Here is a 24021-nt window from a genome sequence, read left to right as displayed (position 1 = left end):
AGAACCGTCCAGGGTGGAAGGTATTCCCAAAAGGGAACCCAGATGCCAGAGAGAGCCTGTGTTAACAAGGGCTCCATATTTTCATCTAGTGGCAGGGCGACATGCTGGGCTCCCTGGCCTCAGTTTATGATTCATGAAGGGAAGGGAAACAAGTGAAGGATCTATGCTCCTCCCTGGGAAAATGAGTGCTCAGGTTTAAAGAAAGAAATGGAAGCCGGGCAGAGACCTTGTCCCTCAGTCCCAGAAGCAAGGAGAAAGGCCTCCTTCCTCAGGCTCACAAGATATGGTTTGAAGACCAAAAAAAAATGAGTCCTGCTTTAGTGAGAGAGAACAAACTTGGGCACAGTATTAGGGGCTTCTGGGAAGAACTGGCTTCATCCGTGGTCCTAAGTGGAGCCCCCAGACCAACAGCCTCAGCATCACCTGTGAAATATAAAATCTCTTGAGCCCCATCCCAGACCTACTGAGTCAAAAACTGGCTGCACACTGAAATTTCTGACTGTGGGGTTTGGGGAGAAAGCTTTAAAAAATCACTGGTGTCCGGGCCCTACCCTGATCAATTAGACCAGAATCTCTGTGTGCAGTCATGAAGGGACTGAGGGAGCTGTGTCATCACGGAAAGCAGATGACATCCAAGCCTACCCTAGATTCTTTCCTAGGCACCCGTGGGGGCCTGCCCATGGTCCTCATGTTCTCAGCCAGGAACAGAAGGGAGGGAAGCCAGACCTGTGTTGTCATGACCGATTCTGACTTTCCACAGATCTCCCAGGCCCAGGGTCTCCACGGTGAAGATTTCGATGCTATCCCTCTCAAACTTGTTGCTGTTGGTCTTGGAGGATTTCAGGAGGGTCATTCCTGCAACCAAACGACCCCAGCATGACTGGCTAGGCCTGAGGCCTTCAAACTTAGTCTGACTACCCCTCTTAGTCTCTTCTCCTAATGAGCAAATTTCTGAACTTCTATCAAATTTAGACTATACAGTTACTATCTGTGGGGCATTTTTGGTATTTTGTGTGTGTGTGTGTGTGTGTGTCCTTGTATGGAGCTTTGCAATAACTCTTTGACATACGTATTTTTATTTCCTGCTTTGCTAAAGAAAAGGAGACACACCCACAAATTAAGGGCCTTATCCAAGATCACCTGGGAGAAAGCGGTGGGGCCCTAAGACACAGCCCTCAGGTTTCTCCACGTAGGGAGGGAGCCACCTTCACATGTTCCCTGCATTGAGGAAACAGGGGCTCCCCTGCAGGATGGGGCATGTGCCAATTCTCTGGAGACTCTTCCCTGGATGACAGAAGGAGGACTGGATTCCAGCGCCCCTCACCAGCCACCTCACATACAGGCTCTGTCCTAGGGCTCTGACTGCGGTGTCGATCGGAAATTTAAGGTGGTCCCAGGGTCATCACCATCCCCTCCTGCCTCATTCTTCAAGTCTCCTTATCCCTGTAAGTCCTGCCTCATGTAGGAAGTCTTTTGATAATCATAGACTTACTGCAGATGATTTAAGTGCACAGAGTCAGACAGACCTTGGTTATTGTCTGGGTGGCCTTGGGCAAATTACTTAATTCTCTGAGATCTGGTTTCCTCAAATGTCAAAAGGGGTGGCTTTGGTGCCTTCCCCATAGAGGAGTTGTGACTATTTAATATGATGACTGTTGAGTGTTGAAGAATGTGCCAAACACATAGAAATCCCTTGGCAAATAAAAGCACTCTGTTAGGCCCCCTCAATTTCATTGACTATGGTTCAGTAACTATTGCAATGACATACATTTGTAAGTTTCAACCTGATTCACTCATTATATTTGCATTATTTAACCTATTAAATAATAATATTAATAATAAATGCTTTATTGTCATTTTGTCTCAAATATTTTACACATTCAATTTCATTAAATCCACAACTCTATGAGATATCTACTAGTTTAATCTCCATTTTACAAAAGTGCGTGTGTGTGCTCAGTCATATTAACTCTTTGTGACCCCATGGACTGTACCCTCCCAGGCTCCTTTGTCCATGAAATTTTCCAGGCCAGAATTCTGTGTTGGGTTGCCATTTCCCACTCCAGGGAATTTTCCCAACCCAGGGATCAAGCCCTTGTCTCTTATGCCTCCTGCACTGACAGGCAGATTGTTTACCAACTGCGCTATCAGAATACGCTACAAATGGGGGAAACTAAAGCAAAGAGAGGTTAAGCCCCTTTCCCGAGGTCACACAGCTACTAAGCGGTATAGGAGAAATTTAAACCAATTAGTCAAGCTCGAGTACACACGACTGAATTAGAATATGAGCATCTCAAAGTCGGTGATTACCAAGTCAGGGATCGCCCCTTCATTCTTCAGCAATGCTTAGAATAGAGCTTTAGGAGTAATGAGAAAATATGTGACGACTACGTATTTGAGGAACTGGTTCTTCTCTGAGCTCAGAATGGCTGGACAGGCGGCCCAAGTGGATGCTGACTCGGGCGCATATGCCACCTTCTGTGATGGCCTTGACAGAGGCTCCAGAATGACCCCAAGATTCCCTGAGCATCTCATATCAAGAGTACCATGGAACCCACTGGCTGAATCTTATTGGAGGCTGGGAAGAGCCACCATTTCCCAGGTTGTTATTGAGATAGAGTTAGAGCTACCTCTGCATTCAGAATAGAAGGAAAAAGCTGGCAAAAGACACAGAGCAGAGACCTCTCACTGTGTGGACTCAGGAGCTTCTTCACTGTAGTTTTGAAAGGCCACCACAGTGACGCCTCAAAGAAGGGTGCAGGAAATGGTTAAACAAAACAAAACCAAACCACCTTTCAGGAAGGCTGGACAAAGACTTGGGCGCCATTGCCTGGGGAGAGGATGCTGAAGGCAAGATGATTTTCACAGCTTCCAAACACTTGTAGGGGGTAGAGGCAGCAACGAGGGCTGAGAGAGGACTTAGAAGGATTTTAAAAGAATTTTAAAAGAACATTTAAAAGAACAAGGAATTGCCTTTCTCTCTTGGAGTCAGTCGCATGTAATCTTTCAAGAGTCAGAGGCACGCAAGTGTACAAAATAGGGACAGGAAAACCTCTCCAATAAATGGTGCAGGGCAAATGGATGTCTACAGGCAAAATAATTCATTTGGACCCTTCTCTCACATCATACACAAAAATCAGCTCAAAATGAATTACAGATTTAAATATAAGACCTGAAACTGTAAAACGCTTAGAAAAAAAAAACATAAGGAAAACACTTGATGACATTGGTCTTGGTAATGAGTTCATGAATATGACACCCAAAACACAGGCAACAAAAACCAAAATTAGCAAGTGGGATTACATTAAACTAGAAGCACAGCAAAAGAAACCGAATTCTGTAGAATGGGAAGCATATTTGCAAATCATTTACCTATAAGGGGTTAATCACCAACATATATAAAGAAATATACGACTCAATAATAAAGAAAATCTAACAACTCAATTAAAAATGGGCTAAAGACTTAAATGGACCTTTCTCCAGAGAAGACATAAAAATGGCCAATAATGTATGAAAAAAGTATTCATTGTCACTAATTATGAGGGAAATGCAAATCAAAACTACAATGAGATACCATCTCATACCTGTCAGGAGGTCACTATCAAAAAAAACAAAAGACAACAAGTGTAGTGAGGATGTAGAGAAATTGGAATCCTTACACACAGTGGGTGGAAGTCCAAAATGATGCAGTTGCTCTGGAAAATAGTATGAAAGTTCTTCAAAAAGTTGAAAATATAACTACCATAAGAACCTGCCATCTCACTTCTGGGTATATATCCAAAAGAATGAAATCAGGTCCTTGAAAAGATATTAGTACTCCTATGTTTGCTGCAGCATTACTCAGAATAGCTAAGACATGGAATAAAAATCCTAAATGTCCATTGACAGATGAATGGATAAAGAAGATGTGGTATATACATACAATGGAATATTACTCAGCCTTGTAAATGGAGATTCTTTGATATGCAACAATGTGGATGGTTCTTGAGGATATTATGCTAAGTGAGATAAGCCAGGCACAGAAAGACTAATACAGCATGACTCCACTGAAATGAGGTATCAAGGTCAAATTCATAAAATCAAAGACTGGATTGGTGGTTACCAGGAGCAAAGCGTAGGAGGAAATAGGGAGTTATTAATCATCAGGCATAAAGTTTCAGTTTAGTAAGATGAACCACCTCTAAAGATCTGTTGTACACCATGAACCAACAGTCAACAATAATGTTTATATGTTTAAAATTTGGTAGGAAAACAGATTGCATGTTAAGTGTTCTTCCCACAATACAATAAAACAGTAAAGAAAATTTTAAAAATGATTTCTTAAAAAAGAAAGTGAGAGACATGACCGGGATATCTCTGGAAAGTTCCACTGTCTCCTCCAGTCTCCCGCAAGAGGAACATGGGTGAATGGGGCCTTGCATTGCTCTCTTACCAGTGTCATCTTGAGTGCCAAAGAGTGTGATGAAGACATTGGCATCGGTGCCAGCATTCTTCTTGTCCCCAGTCTTTATGGTCACTGAAAATGTGGTAGATTTATCTGCAGGAGAAGAGTGTGGAGAAGTGAGTGGTAGACTGCACCTCCCATGAAGGGAGGAGGGAGATAACGTATTGAGCACGTTTCTCTGCTTCGGCTGACTGTTTCTATGAGTCACTTTCCTTGCAGTATGTGTTGTTCCGTAGTTGCCTTTAGTCTGGAAACTTCCAGAAGGCAGAGATGAGACTCCCCACCCCTACTGCCAGCTCACACAGGAAACCCTCAGTCAGTAGAGTTGTAGGATGCTCGAGGAAGACTTGGGGTGACTGTGGGGTTCAAAGGCTCATCAGCCAGGAACCCTGGTCTGACTCCTCCAGATTGGGAAGTTTTAAGGATGCGAATTTCAAGGAAGGGAGCACAAGCATCCCAGCACTCTTGAAAGTTCATTCTTCCCCTTGACAAAAATATTCGTATTGGGAGTCTATACCGAGCTGGGAGGGGAGGTTGCAAGACTAAGTCAAAGGAAAGGAAAGTCGTTCTGTCGTGTCCAACTCTTTGAGACCCCATGGACTGTAGCCTACCAGGCTCCTCTGTCCATGGGATTTCCAGGAAATAGTACTGGAGTGGATTGCCATTTCCTTCTTTAGGGGATCTTCCTGACCCAGGGATCGAACCCATGTCCCCTGCATTGTAGACAGACGCTTTACCATCTGAGCCACCAGGGAAGTCTAAGTCAAAACCAACTGTAACTATTCTGTTCTATTTCATTCCATTCCTGACAATAACTCCATGCTAAGCCACGTACTTTACAGCCAGCTATATGCTAGACATGTGAGAACATGCCCCTGTCACCTTCCCATTCTTGCCACGGAAGACTGAGAGGGCAGCACAGATAGATTCCCAGAAAAGGAAGTGCTCGGAGTCCAGAGTGGAGAGGAAGATGGAGACCTAGTTGGGGAAAGACAGAGGAGATGGGTGCTGGAGGGAAGAAATCAGCTCTAGGAAACCTTTCTGCTCCAGGGCCAGGCTGTCGAGGGGGGCGTTGTCACCACCTCCCCCGCCCTCCTCCATGCTTGGTGGCAGCACATAGGACTCGTCCACTGGCAACAGCTCCCTGGACAGCTGGCCATCGTCCTCCTCCACAGCCAGCCAGCGTTGGCACGGGAAGTAGTACCTGTGCAGGAGGGGAATGGGGAAAGTTTGGGAATGTGTCTTTGAGAAGGTCTCATGAAACAGCAGTCATGGCTGAGACATAAGAGGCCCTCATGGGACCCAAATGCTCCCCTGTCTGCCCCCACCCCCCAGCATTGCCCTCCCATCCTACCTAAGAATCACCCCACTAGTTCCTTGCCTGGTGGTGGTTTAGCCGCTAAGTCGAGTCTGACTTTTGTGACCCCATGGACTGTAGCCTGCCCAGCTCCTCTGTCTATGGGATTTCCCAGGCAAGAATACCGGAGTGGGTTGCCGTTTCCTACTCCAGGGGATCTTCCCGACCCAGGGATCAAACTCAGCTCTCCTGCTTTGCAGGCAGATTCTTTACCAACTGAGCTACAAGGGAATCCAGTTTGCCTGGAAGTCTACACTTGCCTGGAGTAGACAACAAATATGGGATGTGGTTTCCATACACCCCATGGAAAAAGGCTGTGCCTGGAATCAGGGTCACATAGGAGGAATGTAGAGAAGGAGGGGTTTCTGGGGATTGTTCTGGCCTTTTCTAGAATCAATCTATTAGCCAGAGCTACTTTGGCAGAGAATATTGTACATAGGAGGTGCTTCATACCTAAAGGATTGTAATGGAATGACCCACTTAAGCTTCTGAAAGATACAAAGAATATGACCTTTAAGGAGCTGGCACAGCAGACAGCGGACACCATCCAGGGAAGGGAGGTCCAAGTTAGACTCCTCAGCAGAGAAGCTGAACCCAGTGCAAGGGAGGAGCCGGGATGGAAGGGAAGGCAGGACAAGGGCTGGGAGAAGCAGCAGAGAGTGGGCACTAAGGACTCGCCTCTAGAGCCCGACTGGGTTTGAATCCTGGCTCTGCCACCTACAGTCCTTTGAGACTGAACAAGTTTCTTTACAGCTCTTTCTGTGAGAGTTGCCAGATTTAGCCTGCAGAATCACAGGACTCCCAGTTAAATTGGAATTTTAGATGAGCAAGGAATAATATTTGGGACACACTTATACTAAAATATTATTCTTTGCTTATCTGACTTTCAAATTTAAGTGGCCATTCTACATTTTATCTAGCAACCCTCTATAGAATGAGGATAATGTTGCCTATTTCAAAGGCAGTGGTGAGAATTACAGGAGTAAAACATTTTTAAGTGCTTAAATTTCCTGGCTTTTGGTACATTCTTGGTTAAAAATTCGCTAATACTTTGATAGTGATGATGATGATGGTGATGGTGATACTTCCTTTCTTTGTCTTCAGCCCAAGCCTGGGATTTCTGGAGGCTGTGGGCTGGACAGTTCACCATCGGGCCCCTGGGCTCCCAGAACAACTCAGAGGGTTTGGGGACAGACTATCTCTAAGTTGGGGCTGCTGCACACCATCCCTACCACGGTCCAGGTGCATAAGATGCATTCAGAGACAGGTCAAAGTCTGGAGAGGCTGGAAACAGCGTAGACCGGGGGTCTCATCCCTTTCTGAGCCCCACACCCTCCTACAGTCCTTACTGCCTCCCATCAGCGTGTGAGAGGAGCAGGCCAGGGGCATGGAGGTGCAACTGTGCATCGAAAGTGAAAGTGAAAGTCACTCAGTCCTGTCCAGCTCTTTGGGACCCCATGGACTAAACAGTCCATGGAACTTTCCAGGCCAGAATACTGGAGTGGGTAGCCATTCTCTTCTCCAGGGGATCCTCCCAACCCAGGGATCGAACCCAGATCTCCCCCATTGCAGGCAGATTCTTTACCAGCTGAGCCACCAGGGAAGCCCAAGAATACTGGAATGGGTAGCCTATCCCTTCTCCAGAGGATCTTCCTCACCCAGGAATCGAACGAGGGTCTCCTGCATTGCAGGTGGATTCTTTACCAACTGAGCTATCAGGGAAGACCCCGGTAGCTGTGCATCAAGGGACATGGATTTAAACGGTGGGAGGAGCTCAGCCTTCAGAGAGACAAACTAGATTGCTTTGAAATTAGTGTTTAAGTGAAAAATGCATATTGCTCCACTTTTCAGCCTTTTAAATGTATGAATGGAAAAGTTAATTTTTTCTTCAACCAAATAATTTATGAATAATAGGCTTTAGTTCTAAATTATGGCCAATTAAGGGAGAGAGACAGAAATAAAGAAAAGAGTCGGGTTGGGGCTGCGGAGGAGTAATGAGAGTGTGGGAGGCTGGAGGAGGACAGAGACAGGAGACAGAGGCATAAGGAGCTGGAGAGACTTATACTAGGAGACAGAACAGTCAGCAAGACAGAAAGGGGCGGGCGCAAGCCCTCCCACATCCGCGAAGAGCGCATGCGCAAGGCCTCAGCGCCTGTCTTCTGGGCGCGTCATCCGTGCTGTCCTTGAGATACCTGCTCGGGGAAGTTGGAGGTCCTCAGCACGCCCACTGCGGCAGCATCGCGGGCCCCGAGCCTCCGGATCCCGCTCCCTGGGGGGAGAACCGGAGCCAGAGGCCGGACGGGCCTGAGTGCCGGGCATTTAGCCTGCACCCCCAATGATGCCAACAAGCACCCACAGGAGGTCTAGCGGAGGACTGGACCTCTGGGCCAGTGTTCTCCCCTTCCTCCCACAGGAGGAATAAATCCTGCTCCAAGAGGCCTGGGGAGGGCACTAGGTGGCTGTTTTTCAGGAGTGAAGGAGAAGAAAGGCATGCAGGTGTTCTGGCATGGTACCCCCCACTCCAGCCAGGGCAATGGAAGGAAGAGGCAGAGCTGGGGTCAGCAGGAGGTTTAAAGTGAGCATGGAGGCAAAGCTCAGGGCCCCTAAAAGGTTGGGTTTCACTTGAAAGTAAAACTGGAATGCGAGGATTACACACTGTAAAATGTATTTAATGCACGGCCTTTCCTATTTTGTGAGTAAAGGCTGAAGCTCATCAGATATGCCCACTGGTGTTACAGGAAGAGCACAGTGACAAGAGTGGGTCTGGGGCTCGGGGACTCTGGGTTTGTGCCTCTGGTCTTCTCCTAACATGCCGCATGGTCTCTGCACCCCAAGTTCCATCACATTAAGGCTGCATGAAATCATTGTCAGGTCTTTTCTGTCTCAACATTCTGTGACTCTCACACCACCCCCTGCCCCAAATCCTGGAGGAGTGAGGGGTTTTGGAGAATATCTTCCTGTTAGGTGAAACTTACGGGGAAAAATAATTCAAACTTTTTGATCAACCCTCGCTGGAAAGCCCACCCAACACATTTGCCACTTGTAATGGAATTCAAGAATAACATCTGTCTTTCACGATTCAGGGTCTTATGAGACCCCCATCAATAAGAACAGGAATCTATGTCTTAGGGCTCAAAACAGGTGGAAAAAGGCTATCTGATCGAGTGTGGACAGAGCTCAGAACACTAAATACATTCCTAACTTCTGTGGCATTTGCTTCTTCCTCTCTGAAGTTGAGTGATTTGACTTTATTGCAGATCTGTATAAAAAGATAGCTAAAGTATTAAAGGAGGAAGGAAGATGTGGCAAACCTCACTTAGTCAACAAGGAAAGGGGCGAGGAAGCAGCAGAGAGAAGGACTTAACAAAGACGGGCTAATTCAAGACAACACTCTACCAAACGTCTGCCCATTTCTGTTACGTATTCAGAAGCTAAAACATCAGAGATTCATAGCTTTAGAGGTGAGGAGGACTTTGAATTTTTAAGTCCTTGCTAATGTACTTGGAATCTCTGGGCTATAAGGGGTCTTTAAGAGCCAATGCACAATTTGTCACATCTCCTTCCACTGTAAGGAAGAGCATGGAAACATACACTGAGGAAAAGCCTCCATCAGCCTGGATGTCCGAGAGATCACAGTGATTCTCAATATATACGCCCTTGATCCCTTCCCCCCGAGACCTGTGTTATGAGTAAGAACTAAGCTTCCATTGTGTGAGGCCACTGACATTTTAGGGCTACTTGTTATCTAGCAGAACTTAGCCTATTCTGACTGATACAGCTTGGGATACCACATGGACATGATTGTCAAATAAATGGTCACTGAAGTGATGTGAAAGGAAGAGGTTGCCCAGGAGCATGTATTTAAAGTGTCTCTGCAAGAAGTCAGGCAAATCAAACACCCCACGAGCTCAGAGTCTCCTCGCCCCCTGCCGTCCACAGTCCCTGGCATACATGGGCACCACAGGATCAATGGAATCAAAAGGCATCATGCCCTCTTCAGGTGAAATGTTCTTAATTCCCCCTTCAGAATTCCTGCCACAACTCCTAGATTTCTTAACCAGCCACTATTCTTTTCTTGAAGATGCATTTTCTCTTTTCCATCAGCCCCCTTAGAATGTGGTGCCTGACGTCACCCCAAGGCTCCAGGAACTGTCTGAGCAGAGCCGGTGAGAGGAGAGGATCGGCTCTCCTCATTCCAAGTGTGATGGGACTGTCAACGTGAACATCAACCTGACACTTCTGAAATGTTTTTTTCCAAAGAGGCCAGTGGTGGAGCCTCCCAGGCTAGAGTCCCCAAACTGTCTCAACTTCACAGTTTTCTCCCTGCCCGAGGGACTAGCAGCCTCCTTATATGAGAGGATGTGAGTCTGTGGGTAGAGCCCCAGTCAACCCATGGGAGACCTCAGACCCCAGGACAACGCACTCAGAACCATTCACAGCTGCAAATCACCATTAAAAAGACTTTCCACATCATTCGTTCATGGACCCTGACAGCTTGAGACTCCTCTAAAAGACCTCAAGCACTCTCTATTTGGAAAATAATTATTCTTTTTTTTTTTTCTTGCAATTGAGTTGCAGATCAGTAAATCTTCGGCCCCCACTTCCCCCAGTCCCTTCCTCCTGGGGTTTCAAGCTCAGACTCAGCTGCCCTCCAGAGCAACTGTCTCAGAGGCCAGAAGGGCTCCAAGGGGTCCTGCTGAGGCTCCACTGAATCTGTCCAGCTTTGGACATCAGACCCCTGGGGCCACTGTGGCTCTGTCTGGGTGACCTCACGGCGGCGGCAGGGGCTCTGGGCATCACACCGTCTTGAGCCTTTCTGCTCAGACAGCATCTCCCGAGGGGGCCTGACAGCAGCTGACATCTCCCTGCTCCTTCCCCCCATCTCCCATGCTCAGCTTCAGCAGGGTGCCCATGAAATGCAGCCAGCCAGGAGCCTGGATGTGTTCTCAGCATGGCTTTGGAGCACCTTCAGCCTGTCTTGCCACCCTCTCCATTATTCTTTTCCTGTTTCCTATCCTCCATGATCCTCATGCCCAAGAAAAACACAGTGACCCACTGCATCCCGAATGTGCCCCCTGGCTCTCCACCTCTGTGCCACCTGAATCACATTTTCCAACCACTTTTAATGCTCTCGTTTCAAGCACTCAAACATCCAAGAGCTGCCTGTTCACAAAGGCACATCTCGATGCCACCTTGGATAAAAGAGCAGCCTGATAACCTGCCATCACACCCTCCGCCTGGTCCCCTCAATGTTCTAGGTTACCGTGCGGAGACCACCAGCACCTGCTTGCCCTGCAGTCCCTGTGGTCTCCCTACCTCCCTGGCTGTCAGCTCCTCAACCACCCTGCACTTCTCCTGCCCCATTTCCTAGCTGTCTGGCCACTTTTAGATGTTGACTCACTGGAACCTTCCTACTCAGGGAAAGAACGGATACTGCCTTTTACTGGGTGTTGGGCCCCCTGACACACAGTACCTCACTTAGTCCTCGAAATGATTTTGTGAAAGAGTTTCTTTATGCCCATTGTATGGGTGGAAGAACTGAGACTTGAGAGGTGACTGCCCAGGCCACACAGGCAAAGAGTGGAAGAGAAAGGAATTGAACCTGAACTACCTCCCATCATAGGTTTCTGCTCTTCAAAGGTGGTGTCTGAGCCAGTTGTTCAGCTGGCAGCACTTAGCATGGCTTGTGTTTGTTGAATTAATGAATGAATCAACACATCAAGCATAATTTTATTTATTAGTTGACTTAATAAGTATCTATGGTATGCCTATTACGTGCTGGGCACTCTTCTAGGGACTGGGTGGTGAGGGGGCAGACACAGCAGTGAGCAAAACAGATGAAGTTATTTCCTCATTCAGGGGACCTCATATTCTACGTCGGGGAGAGGAAGAATGGCTACATGGAGCAGTGTATTGTAAGTCAGTGATGTGGGGGAAGTAAACTGAGGAGGAGGCATAAAAGGTCCAGGGCTGGGACTGGGGCCTCGCTGAGCCGGTGGGACCTAAGCAGAGACCTACCTAGACAAAGGATGAGCGAGCCATTGGGGCAGGAGTGCTAGCGGGAGGGGGCAGCACACGCGAAGGCCCTGAGGTGGGACCACGTCTGCTGGCTTCAAGGAACAGCAAGGAGTGAGCCAAAGGGGTGGGACCGGCCACTGGAAGTGCTCTCGCTCTTATTCTGACAGACCTGGGAGCCTCTGTGCAGTGTGAGCAGAGAAGGCACGTGGCCTGGGGGTCTGGACAGCTGCAGACACGGGCAGGGCCTGGGTGAGGCGGAGGGGCCAGCCAGGAGGCTTTGACCAGGAGGTGCTGAAGATGGGGAGGGGCGTCTGACAGCTTTTCTGACAGAAAGGGCAATGGAGGGAGGGGTGGGGGGCAGCAGAGAGGAGTTACAGGCACCCAGTCTGCAACGAGATGAGTGACTGGGACAGCTCAGTGTGCGTTCACCCTTCTGGCCGCAAAGGTCTTATTCCTGAGCTAACAAAGGTCATGGAAGGTTGTGGCGCTGTTGAGAAGACAGTGCCTCTCCGAGAGAGAGGATCCTTGCTCTCATTCTGCTTCCAACGGATGGCCATGGTTTTACATCTCTCTCCCAGGGTAGGCTTTGCTCAGAGTCACTCTCTGCTTGCCCATGGCTGGAGCCAGCTGAGCACAGAGCCCTTACTGCTGCTTCAATACCAACGAAACAAAGTAAAGAAACCATGCAACACCAACAAGGAAGGATGGCAGGGGAAGAGGAGGAGACGAGCAGAGTGAGGAGTGGAGGAAGGAAAAAGAAAGGGCAGGGAAAAGGAGAGAGGAGTAATGAGAAGGGTCCAGTCGCGAGAGTGATAAAGATATAAGACACTTGAGCAAATGTAACAGGAACATGTAGCCTGTGTGAAGCAAGTGTAGAAAATGGCCTGACTGAGATACTCAAGGAGCGCCTGGAGAGACAGAAATGTGTGCCTGGGGGAGCACTTCATGGTCTAAATGTGCAGTTCTCTGCACATACATTTAACAGCAAAATGATCAAAATTCCAACAGGGTTTTTAAAAAGTCACCCAATGTCTTAATTTGAAAAGGTAAGAACAGCTAATATCCTTCATAATGAAAGAAGACAAGTATGGACAGAAATTAAAACAGATTATAGAGCTGCAATAATTTTCAAGTATGTTGGGCTGGCCCAGAGATGCCAAATCAACCGAACAGAGGTCACCGACCCTAACCAGGCTGCATGGGATGTTCACAGTTTGTCCCTGTCCTTACATTTTTTGGAGCACTTTATCTTTGTCAAGATTAAATGCTTTATTTAGATTTTGAGACCATCTTGAGATATAAGTTGGGCTATTAACTTTAAACCCATTTATCAGAAGAGCAAATGAAAGCTCATGAAGATGGAGTTTGGGATTGACATGTACACACTATTATATTTAAAATAGATAACCAATAAGGAGCTACCATATAGCACAGGAAACTCAGTCTACTAACCTGAACGGGAAAAGAATTTGAAAAAGAATGGATAGTTGTATGGGTATAACTGAATCACTTTGCTGTACACCTGTAATGAATACATCATTGTTAATCAACTATACGGCAATATAAAATAAAAAGTTTTTATAAAGATGGTGTAGTAACTTGTCCAGGGTGACCTGGTGAGTTTCTGGCAGAGCACCTACCCCAGGGGAGGACCCTGGTTCCCAGTGTGGGCTTGTCCCACAGCCCTTCTCTGCAATCACAGGGTCCTCATGTGGCCTCATAGAAATCCATGACACTGGGCTGTATGTGAGCTGTCCCTCAGTGCCCCCTTCTGGAGTAATCCCTTGGGCTGGGGGGGCAGGGTTGAGGTGGAAGATGGGGTGACCTCCATCAACCCCTACCTTGTACAGAGGGAGGAATGTTTCAAGAGACACCAGGCTGTGGGCCAAGATGTTGTTTGATCCAAACATTTATTTCTTAAGTGCCCTCGACATTCTGGGCACTGGCAGGCCCTCAGCAGCTCCACAAACCTCTCCAGATCTTGCCCGCTTCCCTCTCTGCCCACCTCTGTGCCCCCGCCCCCAACAGCTCCACGTCTCCTTTCATGTCTACTGCCCCTTGACTCCTCTCGTCCAAAAGGCAATGTGGCCTACTTGTGGAAACACACCAGATTCATCTCTGATGGTCTGGAGTTCTGGTCCTGGCTCTGGCACAAACTGATGCTGGGGCTACAGCCTCACCTCCCTGGGGTGTGGTTCCTTCACCTGTCAGGAGAACAAGATCCCCTTCCCACCCTAGCTCCAGTGGGTAGCTGTGAATCTGGAGCAAGGGCCAGCAAGCTATGGCCTGTGAGCCAAACCTGGCCCACCACCCACTTATGTACCCAAGCAAAGGTTTTACATCTTTAAATGGTTGAAAACAATATAAAGAAAAATACTTTTTGTGACATGTGAAAATTACATGGAATTCAAGTTGCAGTGCCCATGAATGAAGTTTTTGTGGAACACAGACACATCCATTTACTTTGCTGTTGTTGCTGTTGAGTTGTTAAGTCATCTCCAACTCTCTGCAACTCTATGGACTGTAGACCACCAGTCTCCTCTGTCCATGGGATTTCCCAGGCAAGAATACTGGAGAGGGTTACCATTTCCTCCTCTAGGGGATCTTCCCAACCAAGGGATCGAACTCACATCTCCTGCATTGGCAGGCAAATTCTTTACTGCTGAGCCACCAGGGAAGTCCAGTTCCTGACTACTCTAACTTAAAAAAAAAAAAAACAGCCAGCTTAAATAAAATCCATTCACTTAGGTATCATCTATGGCTACTCTTCTGCAGCAAAGGCAAAGCCGAACAATTGAAACAAAGACCAAATGGCCTAAAATATTTGCTATCTGGCATTTACAGAATAAGTTTCCTTATTCCTAGTCTAGACCATTAAAGTCATGTCCTGGAAGTCACTTTATACGTGGAGAGACTTGTGAATAGTAAGTCTGGGCATGGAGATTGGGCCATGGCAGGAATAGAAAGCCTGACTTTCTGAAGTGATGGACATAAAGAATTGGATTAGATGTTCCACTAGACTGCCCGCCTGACAGGGCAAGCAGCTGAGGGGCAGCCCAAGGAGAGAGAAGGGAGGGAGGCAATGCCCACCTAGCCAGCTCCATGTGCCAAACCCACATCCTAGCCACCCCCTCTCCTCACTCATCACAGCCACCCCACCCTTACCCTTCTTTCCATGACTATCTTAGGGGCAGGCATGGCCTCCCCTCCCTCCCCTCCAGTCCCACTCACGTGATCTCATTGTTCACATCAGTGATGTCTATTCTGTCCAGGAACCAGCCTGGTCTGTTGCCTGAGTTGTCATGGCGAATCCGAATCTTGGTCAAGGGCCCCAGATCAATGGCATAGATGGTGAAGGTATCTGTCTGGGAAAGATCAGAGTAGCACTCATGGAGGGGGGCAGCCCTCCCCACCTCACCATCAGCTTCACCCTCCCAGGACCTGGGGCAGCCTGAGGCCAATTGTTAGATCCAAAGCATCAAGAAGGAGGGGGCATGGAAAATGTAGCCAGCCATCTGGGGTTTGGTCTGCACTGCCGACTTTTGTTTATTGAATTATCATTAATATACAACATTAAATTAGTTTCAGGTGTACAACATAGTGGTCCAATATTTTTATACATTATGAAATGATGACCACTTAAAGACCAATTATCATCCATCACCATACAGAGTCATTACAACATTATTGACTATGTTCCCTATGTGTACATTACACCCCTGAGACTTCTTTATTTTATAGCTGGAAGCCTCCACCTCTTCATTCCCTTCACCTACTGCACTACTGTCTTTTCACCTGCCCCTGCCAGGGGGGTCTTCTCACTTTCACTGTGTCCTGGAAGGTGGAGGGAGGTAAGAGGGTGATAGAAGTGACCGTGAGAGAGGGCTAGGGAAAATGGGCTGACTGAATGCCCACATTTGTGTTGTGGTGTGTGTGTGTGTGTGTGTGTGTGTGTGTGTGTAGGGCCTGTTGCTTGCATATGTGCAGATACTACATGCCGTGTGTGTACATATGTGCATAAACTCCTTCAACCACAAATTCTGATTAAGTGCCTGCTGCTGCTGCTGCTAAGTCACTTCAGTCGTGTCCGACTCTGTGCGACCCCATAGACGGCAGCCCACCAGGCTCCCCCGTCCCTGGGATTCTCCAGGCAAGAACACTGGAGTGGGTTGCCATTTCCTTCTCCAATGCATGAAAGTGAAAAGTGAAAGTGAAGTCGTTCAGTCATGTCCGACCCTCAGCAATCCCATGGACTGCAGCCTACCAGGCTCCTCCATCCATGGGATTTTCCAGGCAAGAGTACTGGAGTGGGGTGCCATTGCCTTCTCCAGATTAAGTACCTACTATGAGTCAAAGTGCAAATCCGAAGTGATTGACAGGATGTAAAGTGTAAGACCTAGATTGCTCACCATTCAAGTGGGAAGAGAGACCACTAGGGAAGCCTTATAGAATACCAGTTGCACATATATGTGCTGGAGGAAACAGATGACACCAGGACCAGAGGGTGAACCCAATACGTGGATGAGATCTTGACTATAACTTTTAAACTACTTATTGAAAAGCATTCCAAATTTACAGAAAATTTGCAGAAACAGTGCAATGAAATTTTGTAAACCCCTAGATCTTGCTTTCTCTCTCACTCTCTCTTGCCCTTTCTCATTTTTTGCCTAAATTATTTGAAAGTATTTGGCAGATATCATGATCCTCTACTTTTGACTTCTTCAGCATGGATTTTCTAAGAATAACATTCTTATATAATCTCAGTGCTTGCGTGCTCAGTAACAAGTCGTGTCCGACTCTGTGATCCTATGGACTGTAGCCCGCCAGGCTCCCCTGTCCATGGGATTCTCCAGGCAAGAATACTGGAGTGGGTTGCCATGCTCTCTGCCAGGGGATCTTTCCAACCCAGGGACTGAACCCGCATCTCCTGCAGCTCCTGCACTGTAGGTGGATTCTTTACCGCTGAGCCACCAAGGAGGCCCTACATGTAATGACAGGACAATTACCAAGTTCAGGAAACAAAGTCAACACAATATTATTCAACACAATATTATTTAACATATAGTCTATGTTCAAATTTCACCAGTTGTACCAATTACATCCTCTGCAGCAATTTTCTTCCAATTCTAGTCATCATAGTGGCTGCAAGTTTTAAAGGAAACACAGAAATAAATTCTTATCCTCAAGTCATGGGAAGGTGGTGTTGAAGAAAAAAGCAGGGGACATCTGAAATAGATCAAGCAATGAGCCCAGAAGTATTTTTAATGGATGTGTACATTTCTGGTTCTCCTCTTTGTTGATGAGGGAACCTGGCTTTGGGATGCCGGCAGAAATGGGAAAGGTGACGTGAGAGACGTCTTCTAGCCAGAGGACCCTGTAAAATCTCAAGGGACAAGAATGACAGCCGCATTTCCCCCTGCTTTTCCTACTGTACCTGGGAGGAGAGGGGCCTGCATTTCTCTAAATGCTCAAATGCTGTCGTGGTGTCACTGCCTCAGGATGTAGATCAAATTTCTCAGCTGTCACTCAAGGCTCTCACACCCCCACTCCTTCAGTTGGTTGCATCAAGCTTTTCAGAGGCAGCGCCCACCATGGCTTGGCAGTAACCACAGCAGTGAGAAGACCCACCGTCCAATGTCCTCCAACTGGCCTTCCACACTTCCACCCCACACCTCCTCGTGTGGTCCCATCTTCAGGGGACAACTCTCACTGTCATCTTGAGACCAACACCATACTCCTCCACCATGGCCCAGCTCACATGCCTCCTTCCCTCCAAGTGTCCTCCGAAGCCCCATCTTCTGGTCAGTACTTCCTCCCTGAACCCGTCCCCTCACTCAGCACCTGAGGGTCTGGTACCATGCTGCCTCCAGTTAGTTCCTGGGCGTTTCCTGGACCCCACCTGGGCCTTTCTTTATGTCCCTGCCACAAAGCCCCAGTGCTTACGGACGAGGTGCTTCCATTCTACCCAGATGGACTGAACGGGACACAGTGCTGGACACAGCAGTTGCCGTGCAGGCTGGGCCTGCCTTGGAATCACCAGAGGGCTCCCTCCATCTGGGATCCACCTGCCCCCTCAGGGAGCCCATACTCTACCTGTCCCTGCTCAAACTTGTTGGACTTGTCTGACTTCTTCAGGGGCCGCTCGCCCGTGTCCCCGTATTCCTCCCCGTAGATGGTCAGGAAGACGTTGGCATCAGTGCCAGCCTTGGGCACATTCCCCGTGATCACCTGTATCTCGTAGGTGTTGGCTGGGGGACACAGAAAGGCAGTGTTGAGAATGCCCAGGCCTTGGGGGTGGACCTGAGGCTCAGCCCGTTGCATCCAGCCAGATGGTGGGAGCTGGAAAGACCTCATGGTACACCCACATCTACACTGACAGTAGAAACAAACCGGCTCCTCCTCCCTACCCAAGACTTCCCTTCACCATGAAGCCCAAGAGGCTGAGAGTTCTGGCAAGGCGCTGGTCCACAGCAACCCTCCTACTGATGTCCCCACGATGAGTCACCGGTGAGCTATACCAGGGCTCCTCCCAAGAGTCTCAGGGCAAGAGCAACACCAGCCCCCGCAAAGAATGGTCCACAGTGGCATTTCACCACAGCTCAGGTCAGGAGAGCCACAGGGGGCCCCACCTGCAAGAAGAGCTGGCATCCTTCCCTCTCTGTACCCCCCCTACCCTGGGGGGTTATGTGACCCCTCCTCAGGCTTACGTTCAGGACCCTCTTGGCCCGTGGGCACCAGCTCCACCACCAGCTCGTTGTCCTCTTTGCCCCGGGCCAGCCAGCGGTGGGCATCGAACTTGTACTCCTGGATCACCTCCTGCATCCCGGGCTCCAGCTCCTCCTCCTCTTCTTCCTCCTCGGTCTCCTCCTCCTCTTCCTCAGACGAAGACTCCTCCTCGGACGAGGACTCCTCCTCCTCATCCTCCTCGTCGCTGCCCTCTTCCTCCTTCTTTTTCTTCTTTTTCTTCTTCCTCTGCAGCTTGGCTTTCAGACGTTCCTTCCTGAGCAGCTGCCGCAGCCTGTCCTTCTCCTTCTTCCTGCGCGCCTCCTCCTCGGGTGTGAGGTCCTCCTCCCGCACCGCCAGGTGCCTCAGCCACAAGGTGTCCACGTACCAGCTGGGGCTGAAGCCCTCGCCCGTGTGGCCCAGCCGGATCTTGAAGACCTGGCCCACGTGCGCCGCCTCCAGCTGCACAAAGCGCGGGGGCTGTGGCTTGGGGAGGCCCTGGGCATCTTGCCTGGGGCCCCGCGGAGCCGCCGTAGCCAGAGGCTGGGGCTTCTGAATCAAAGCTGCCCCCGCGCCTCCTCTCCCGCCCCCAACCCAAGCCTGGTTTCCCTGCCGGACCACCCCTCCACCCAAACCAATGTCTTCTGAACCCCCGACACAGTGGGTCAAGATGGTCTCCTTCCCTCTCTCTTTCTCATTCTCCACTTTACACACACACACACACACACACTCACACACACACACTCGGCACGTCACACTCACTCCTATTTTTCTTATTTCTGTATCTCTGTTCCCTCGTGCAGAATGCCTTTATCCCCTCCTCTGCCTCTAACTAAATCTATTCATTCCAGTTCCTGAGCTTTATTATTATCTTTTTTTTTCTTCTTTAGTGTTGTGCCTTCCTGTGCTCTCTTTCCGAGCATTTTTTCCCCCAGCATTAATCATATAGAACTTTTCCAAGAAGCAAAAAAAAAAAAAATGGTGTTTGTCAAAGACAGAAGTCTCCCCCACGCCCCCAAGAGGCCCCAGCCCCCTCCCCTGATACTAGCCTTTCCCCTCCCTCAGCGCTCAGGGGGTCCCCGAGGTTGGCAAGGTCTTAGCCTAGCCTGGATGCCTGGATGCCCTCTCCGCCCACGGGCGCTTACTGTCTGTGCGCTCAGCTCTCTCCCGCAATGGGCCTAGCACATGGCCGGCTCAAAGGGCAGGGATTTAGCTCTGCTCCAGAGGACTGGGTCCTCGACCTGCCATCTGCCACTCTGGTCTGAGCCTGACATCCAGGGGAGGTCTGGCCCCGGCTCGGGCGACGGCTCCCGTGCTGAGCAGACTGAGGCCCAGGGCTGTCCCACGAGCTGTTTGGTGTCCCCCCAACTGGACCTCAGACCTGCAGGAGAGTTCAGGTCTCCTGACTCACTGTTCACAAAGCCACAATGTAGCCAGAAGCACCTCTGTGAGAAAATGAGTGGTCAAAATGGAGCCCAGGACCCGTAGGGATGGGCTCTGGATACGGTAAGTTCCTCCTTCAACACATTCCAGTGGTTCCTGGTCACAGCACCCTCGCAGTCTGGCTCACTTACCATCTCTCTCCCCCCCATCTCCTCCTCTCCAGTATTTTCCTGGTCACAGCACCCTCACAGTCGGGCTCACTTGCTATCTCTGCTCCCCCATCAACCTGCCCAGCTATGAATGCAGCCACCACCACACCCAGCCACACAGTCCATTCACATCCAGAAGACACTCTGCTCCTAACACCTCCGTGACTGGTCACAGTTTCCTAAGTACTTTCCCTGACATTGACCATTTTAATCCTTCCAGGGGCTGTGAAGCAGGCCAGGTAGTTATTGTAAACCTAGGTTTGAGCTGATAAAGAAGCTGAGGCTCGGGGAGATGAGCAGATCAGGCCCCTGCTCTCTCAGCAGTGTCAGGAGAGGGTGGGATTCCAGGAGGCCTCCTCCACCACTGACATTCCAGACACCCGTGACTCTGGCGCAGCTCAGCCAGGACCCTCTCTGCTGGGCACTGGGTTAGGACTCTTTGCTGAGGGCCAGGCTACTTATGGCACACACGCAGAGCAGCCAGCATGAAGATATTACCGCAGAACAGAGCTGCAGACGTACACGTATGCACACACGCACTTGTGTCCCATATGACATTCACATGCCCTTTAAAAGGCACCACCCTGGGTCCTTCTCTCCTGCCAACAACATGCTTATGTTCTCATCTTTTTTTCTCTGCTACTCAGAGGGACATGAGGTGGCCTGGGGCACTCAGAACAGAGTCATGAGACTCCAGGCTTCCCAGTATCCTGGTTGGGAGCCAATGCCCTACTCTTAGACTGAGTGAGCTGTCGAATCAGAGGCCAAGGCTGGAAATGAATGCGGTGACCAAGGCCCTAGCGTCATATTTTGCTAAATTAGAATCAACCCTCCAGCCGTTCTCAGAATTGGCAGCATGTTAGTATCACTGGTAGAGATTTTAGAAACATACCCCAGTTTTCTTGCCTGGAAAGTTTCCTGGATAGAAGAGCCTGGTGGGCTACAGTCCATGGGGCCACAAAGAGTCGGACACAACTTGAGCACACACATACACACACAGAGAACATATCTGACCATAGAGGTTCTCATGTAATTGATCCAGGTGTAGACTAGATGACACTAGTTTCTTAAAGCTCCTCAGATGTTTCTAACAAGAAGCCAGGGCTGAGAACCAATCCCTCTGTTTTCAGACGTATGCTGAGCCCTCTCTTGGCGCCCCTCCACCACCATGGCTTTACCCCCACACACCTGGAATGTGTCCTTGGACGCCCGTTCAAACACCTTCGAGCGGCTGGAGAGGAAGAGCACTTCTGTCTTGCCTTCCTCACCATAAATCTGCATGAATACTCGGGCAGTGGTGCTTGCTCCGCCTACATCCCCGGTCCAAACTTCAACCTCGTAGTGGATCACTGGGTGGGCACAGGGAGGAGAAGCAGGACATTTAGTAATAGCAACAACAGTAACAATAGTTACATAGCAAACATTTCCCAAACCCAGGCCATGTGTCTGCTGCTTCTTAGGCATCATCTCATCCAATCCTCCCATCAGTATCATAAGCAGTATTATTGCCATTTTGCAGATTGACAAACTGAGGCTTCAAGGACTTGAGTCAGTTATGGAAATGGCAAACCTAAGCAATCAGACTCCAAGGCTCAGCTCTCCTCTGTGCTGCATGTGTCCTCTGGAACCAGGAATGAGGTCAGTACACCAGCTGGCACCCTCTGCTGTGTGCCTACCCCTGGGTAGACACTGTGGGGGCAGAAAGAAGCAAAAGGCTATGTGTTTGTCTTTTTCCCTTATTTTCAGTAAAGGAGGATGGTTGAAATGATAATCTTCATTTAAATATAGGCAGCTTTCAGATGATACCAACAGAGCTACACAGAATTTGTCTCTATGTTGAAGACTCGATGGACGTGAGTTTGAGTGAACTCCGAGAGTTGGTGATGGACAGGGAGGTCTTGGCGTGCTGCAATTCATGGGATCGCAAAGAGTCGGACACGACTGAGAGACTGAACTGAAGAAATACTGTTGAGTTTTTAGAGGGTGGAAATGTGTTATAAGTATTCACCATCAGAGGGCGCTTCTTATAGGAGCGCAAAATGTCTCCAAGAACTATGGGACCGTATTTTTTTTTCCAAGTGGCTATATTACAAGACTTGTCCTCTCAGCAACACTGTAGGGTGAAATCATAATTCTTTCAAGTTAAGACTTATTTTCAACAAGATAAGGGGTCTCCCATTACCACAGCAATGTGAGAAATTGGCGGCTGAAACGAGGGACTGGCTGAGAGCCGAAAGAAGTTAAACTAGAAATATGGCTTTAGCTGGGGGTGAGGTTGGGCAAGTTGATGGACAGGAAGAAGACCCAGTAAAAGCTAGCATTCTTAATGGGGAGAACCCCAGTCTCTGTTCTCTCTCTCTGGTTTCAATAGCAACCAGGATTAAACAAAATTAGGAGAGATAAAACTTAGCATGCAAAGAACAAGAGCCAGCTATTGGAAATGATCATGTGGTAGCTGAAATAAAACATTCCAAAGAAAAGGGAAAGTCGAGGAGGAGCTAAGATGGTGGAGGAATAGGACGGGGAGACCACTTTCTCCCCCACAAATTCATCAAAAGAACATTTAAACGCCGAGTAAATTCCACAAAACAACTTCTGAATGCTTGCAGAGGACATCAGGCACCCAGAAAAGCAACCCATTGTCTTCGAAATATAAAAGACAAAAAAAGAGACAAAAGAGGGAGGGACGGAGCTCCTTCCCGGGAAGGGAGTCTTAAAAATAGAGAAGTTTCCAAACACCAGGAAACACTCTCACTGCGGAGTCTGTGCTGAGCCTTGGAAGCACAGAGGGCAACAATAACAGGGAGGAAAAATAAATAAACAATTAAAACCCACACGGTAACTCCCCCAGTGGAGAAGCAGCGCAGACGCCTGCACCCGCCACTAGCAAGCGGGGACTGGGCAGGGAGGTGCGGGCTGCATCGCTTAGAGTAAGGATCTGGCCTGAATGCCCCGAGCGCTATCTGAGCAAAATAATTTGGGCTAGCAAACCAGACTGTGGGATATCTACCACGGGAAAAGCCAGCCCTAACCTAAGACGCCACCAGGCCTGCACACGGAACAAAGGACTGAACAGAGATAGCCGGCGGCAGACCATCCCCCTCCAGTGACAGGCAGCCAGAGCCGGAAGGGGGCAATCACAGCCCCAGAGAGACATTAACTACAAAACTGTAAGCAGGCTTCTTTGCTAACTAAGACTTCTTGGGGTTCTGGACGGTCAACATCCGCCTGAGAAGGTGCGCTGGTTGTACACCCAGAAAACCGAGTGGCGGGGGGGCGGTAAGCAACTGCGCTCACCAAACACCTCATCACCTGAGCTGCTCGGACCTGGGAAGGGCACAAAACGCAGGCCCAACCGAGTCTGCGCCTCTGAGGACTATCCGAGTGCCTGAACCTGAGCGGCTTAGAACTGGGAGGTGCATGCAGCCCAGGGCCAGCCTCGGACAGTTCCCGGCGGAGCAACATAGATCCTGAGCAGTGTGGGCAGGGAGGCTACACGCGCCGTGAGTGGGGGCAGGCCCAGTGTGGCTGAGGCACTGCGAGCACACGCCAGTGTTATTTGTTTGCAGCGTCCCTCCCTCCCCACAGCGCGACTGAACAAGTGAGCCTAAAAGAAAAAAAAGAAAGTGTCCACCATCGCCCTCTTTGTATCAGGGCGGAAATCAGACACTGAAGAGACCAGCAAACAGAAGAAGCAATAACAGAGGGAACCGCCTTGGAAGCAACAGGCAATAGATTAAAACCCTGTCATTAGTACCGACTACAAAGGAAGGGACCTATAGATCTTGAGAAATATAAGCCGGACCAAGGAACTAGCCGAAAATGAACTTACCCCACAATACCCACAACACCACCAGAGAAAGTTCTAGATATATTTTTACTATTTT

General features: G+C 49.0%; 1 protein-coding gene across 1 annotated transcript in view; it reads right to left on the bottom strand.

The window, feature by feature from the left end:
* LOXHD1 (lipoxygenase homology domains 1) overlaps positions 1-24021 on the bottom strand; it is a 209124-nt gene that overhangs the window by 70624 nt on the left and 114479 nt on the right. The window contains 7 exon segments of the mRNA XM_010842013.1: positions 727-855; positions 4433-4537; positions 5482-5648; positions 15051-15184; positions 17913-18067; positions 18527-19004; positions 21323-21483. Of these exon segments, the coding sequence (XP_010840315.1) occupies positions 727-855; positions 4433-4537; positions 5482-5648; positions 15051-15184; positions 17913-18067; positions 18527-19004; positions 21323-21483 (1329 nt within the window).

This window comes from Bison bison, unplaced genomic scaffold (assembly GCF_000754665.1).
Source record: "Bison bison bison isolate TAMUID 2011002044 unplaced genomic scaffold, Bison_UMD1.0 scf7180017864170, whole genome shotgun sequence".
Lineage (NCBI taxonomy): Eukaryota > Metazoa > Chordata > Mammalia > Artiodactyla > Bovidae > Bison > Bison bison.
This window is presented reverse-complemented; position numbering and strand designations above follow the sequence as displayed.